Source organism: Aplysia californica, unplaced genomic scaffold, assembly GCF_000002075.1.
Source record: "Aplysia californica isolate F4 #8 unplaced genomic scaffold, AplCal3.0 scaffold00228, whole genome shotgun sequence".
NCBI classification, from domain to species: Eukaryota; Metazoa; Mollusca; class Gastropoda; order Aplysiida; family Aplysiidae; genus Aplysia; species Aplysia californica.
In genome coordinates this window covers 100,716-102,831 of record NW_004797498.1, presented here as the reverse complement: position 1 = coordinate 102,831, position 2,116 = coordinate 100,716, and the positions used below count along the sequence as shown (strand labels likewise).

Here is a 2,116-nt window from a genome sequence, read left to right as displayed (position 1 = left end):
TGTGTGTGTGTGTGTGTGTGTGTGTGCGAGTGCGCGCACGGGCATCTTGCACCATACTTACGCAATTCTTTTGGGATCAGTTGGAGGTAAGAGTCGTCCATGACTATCCAGGAAACGCTCTGGGTTGAATGCCCATGGGTCAGTGAAGATTCTTTCATCGTGGTGGATGTACCATGCGTTGATGATGATCTGGAAACAACAACAACAAAAACCAAAAACTATAAGCCTACATTGTTTACTTCATTGTTAACAAGAACCCAAGCGGATGGTTGGCGGGTGCTATGGTGTGGTTTGCTTCTTCATTTCTATCAAACATCTATCGTCCTTATCTCTCCTCCTTCTTTTTATGTTTGTTACTCTCTAGTAACACCTCTAAACTTTGGCACCTTTATGACCTTATTGTGTTGCAAGTGCCGTAAAACACATACTAAAACTAAAAACTAAAGCTCTCTCTTTCTCTGTCTGTTTGTCTTTCAAACCTTTCTTCCAACCATATCAGGGTCACTCTTAATGTGTGGGTTGTGGCCCCATCCCACTGGAACCAGGCATGTACAGTATAACACCCTTCCCCAAACTTCTACAAAACCTTCTCGACATATTCGTTAGATATCTCTCTCAGGTGACTGTTATGATTTTACCGTCCTTGTCCTGAAACCAGAACGGGCTTATCACGCCCCTGTAGTTGAACGCTTATAAGGAGTAAAATTTTGCGTTTTACCCAATTTTGTTTGACATTTTTAAAACTTGATATTTCTTGAATACGTTGATTGGTTGTCTTCATATTTATAAACCTGGTGTCGTCATGGTTGAGTTCTTTTTGTCTGAATTTTTGTTGAAATCAGTAGGCCTATAGATATGACTGAGTTATTACCTTTAAGTCGGTCCTCTTTTTTTAAAGACAACCTGTATGTAATGACCCCACTGGAAGTTCTGTAATGGTGAGAGTTACGATCTCCAACGAGGGAGAGAAACCAACTTGGTGCCTTAAAAAAGTAACAATCTAAAAAAAATGTGCCTTTTCCCGCTGACCCTCTCTCCTTGCGTATGTCACTGCCATATTATGCTTTCCAAGAGCATCTCTATCATTGGGCTAAGGCGCTTTTCTTGATTCATCAAACAAACTACCGGTACATTGTTTGATCTAATAATCACACAACAAACAAGGGGATGCAAAAGTAGCTGTACAGTAATTGACACATCATTTTTATAATGACATTTACTTAATCCATTAATATTAGGCCTAGTAGAAGAGTGTGGGAATACCGACGGCAAGCAGTTTGAGTATTTTGGGGAATTACCGCTGTGCTTATTATATATTATGTATTCATTTAGACAATACATACCATGTAAGTAATATGGCTGTTTTTTTCCATTGCATACCTACTGCTGCACCCCTCCCACAAACCACTGTGTAACCTTTTGAACTTATGTTCTTCTTTCGAGGAATATAATTTAATTTGATATTCACACAATTTTTTAAGATTTTCAACTTACGTTGGTGTTTCGGGGAATAATACTATTTAATAGAAATGTTCACAATTTTAAAAACGTTTTTAACTTACGCTCGTGTCTTTGGGAATGGTCAGGCCGAAATCTGTCAGCTCCATCTCCTTGGTAGCCTTCCTTCCAGCAGTTAGCGGCAGATTGGAGGCGTAGCGGAAGATTTCCAGAACAGTGGCTTCCGTGTAGGGCATGCTGGGGCGGTCGTCGACACGGGGTCTCCTGCCACGGCCCACAACCTCGTCCACTTCCCGCTGGATCCGCCTCTGCACCTCCGGGTGGTGGATGAGGACCAGGAACAGAGACAGTAGGTACCCCAGTGACGTGAGGTGACCTGGAATAAAAAAATAAAATAAATACATACATACATACTATACAATAAATACTATAAATAAAATTAATGTACAGAGAGCTCGCGCATTGTTTGCTCTTGTTCGTTGGTAATTATTTTTTAACGCCTGTCATGCTTGTCATCAGACATCGATTGTACCAGCATATTTTTTTCTTTGGCTTCTTTGTGGTAGTAAAAAATTAAGGAAATAAGATCAACACGTTTGCTCCTCTGTCGTCGAACTTTTTAGTTTCATAAAACAAACAAACACACACACACACACAC

General features: G+C 40.4%; 1 protein-coding gene across 1 annotated transcript in view; it reads right to left on the bottom strand.

Annotated features, from left to right (window-relative positions):
• The window catches only part of LOC101858944 (cytochrome P450 1A5), a gene marked incomplete at its 5' end in the record, with an annotated part of 3,264 nt that extends 1,430 nt beyond the window's left edge, over window positions 1-1,834 (bottom strand). The window contains 2 exon segments of the mRNA XM_013083378.1: window positions 62-189; window positions 1,563-1,834. Of these exon segments, the coding sequence (XP_012938832.1) occupies window positions 62-189; window positions 1,563-1,834 (400 nt within the window).
• Between the last annotated feature and the right edge of the window lie 282 nt (window positions 1,835-2,116).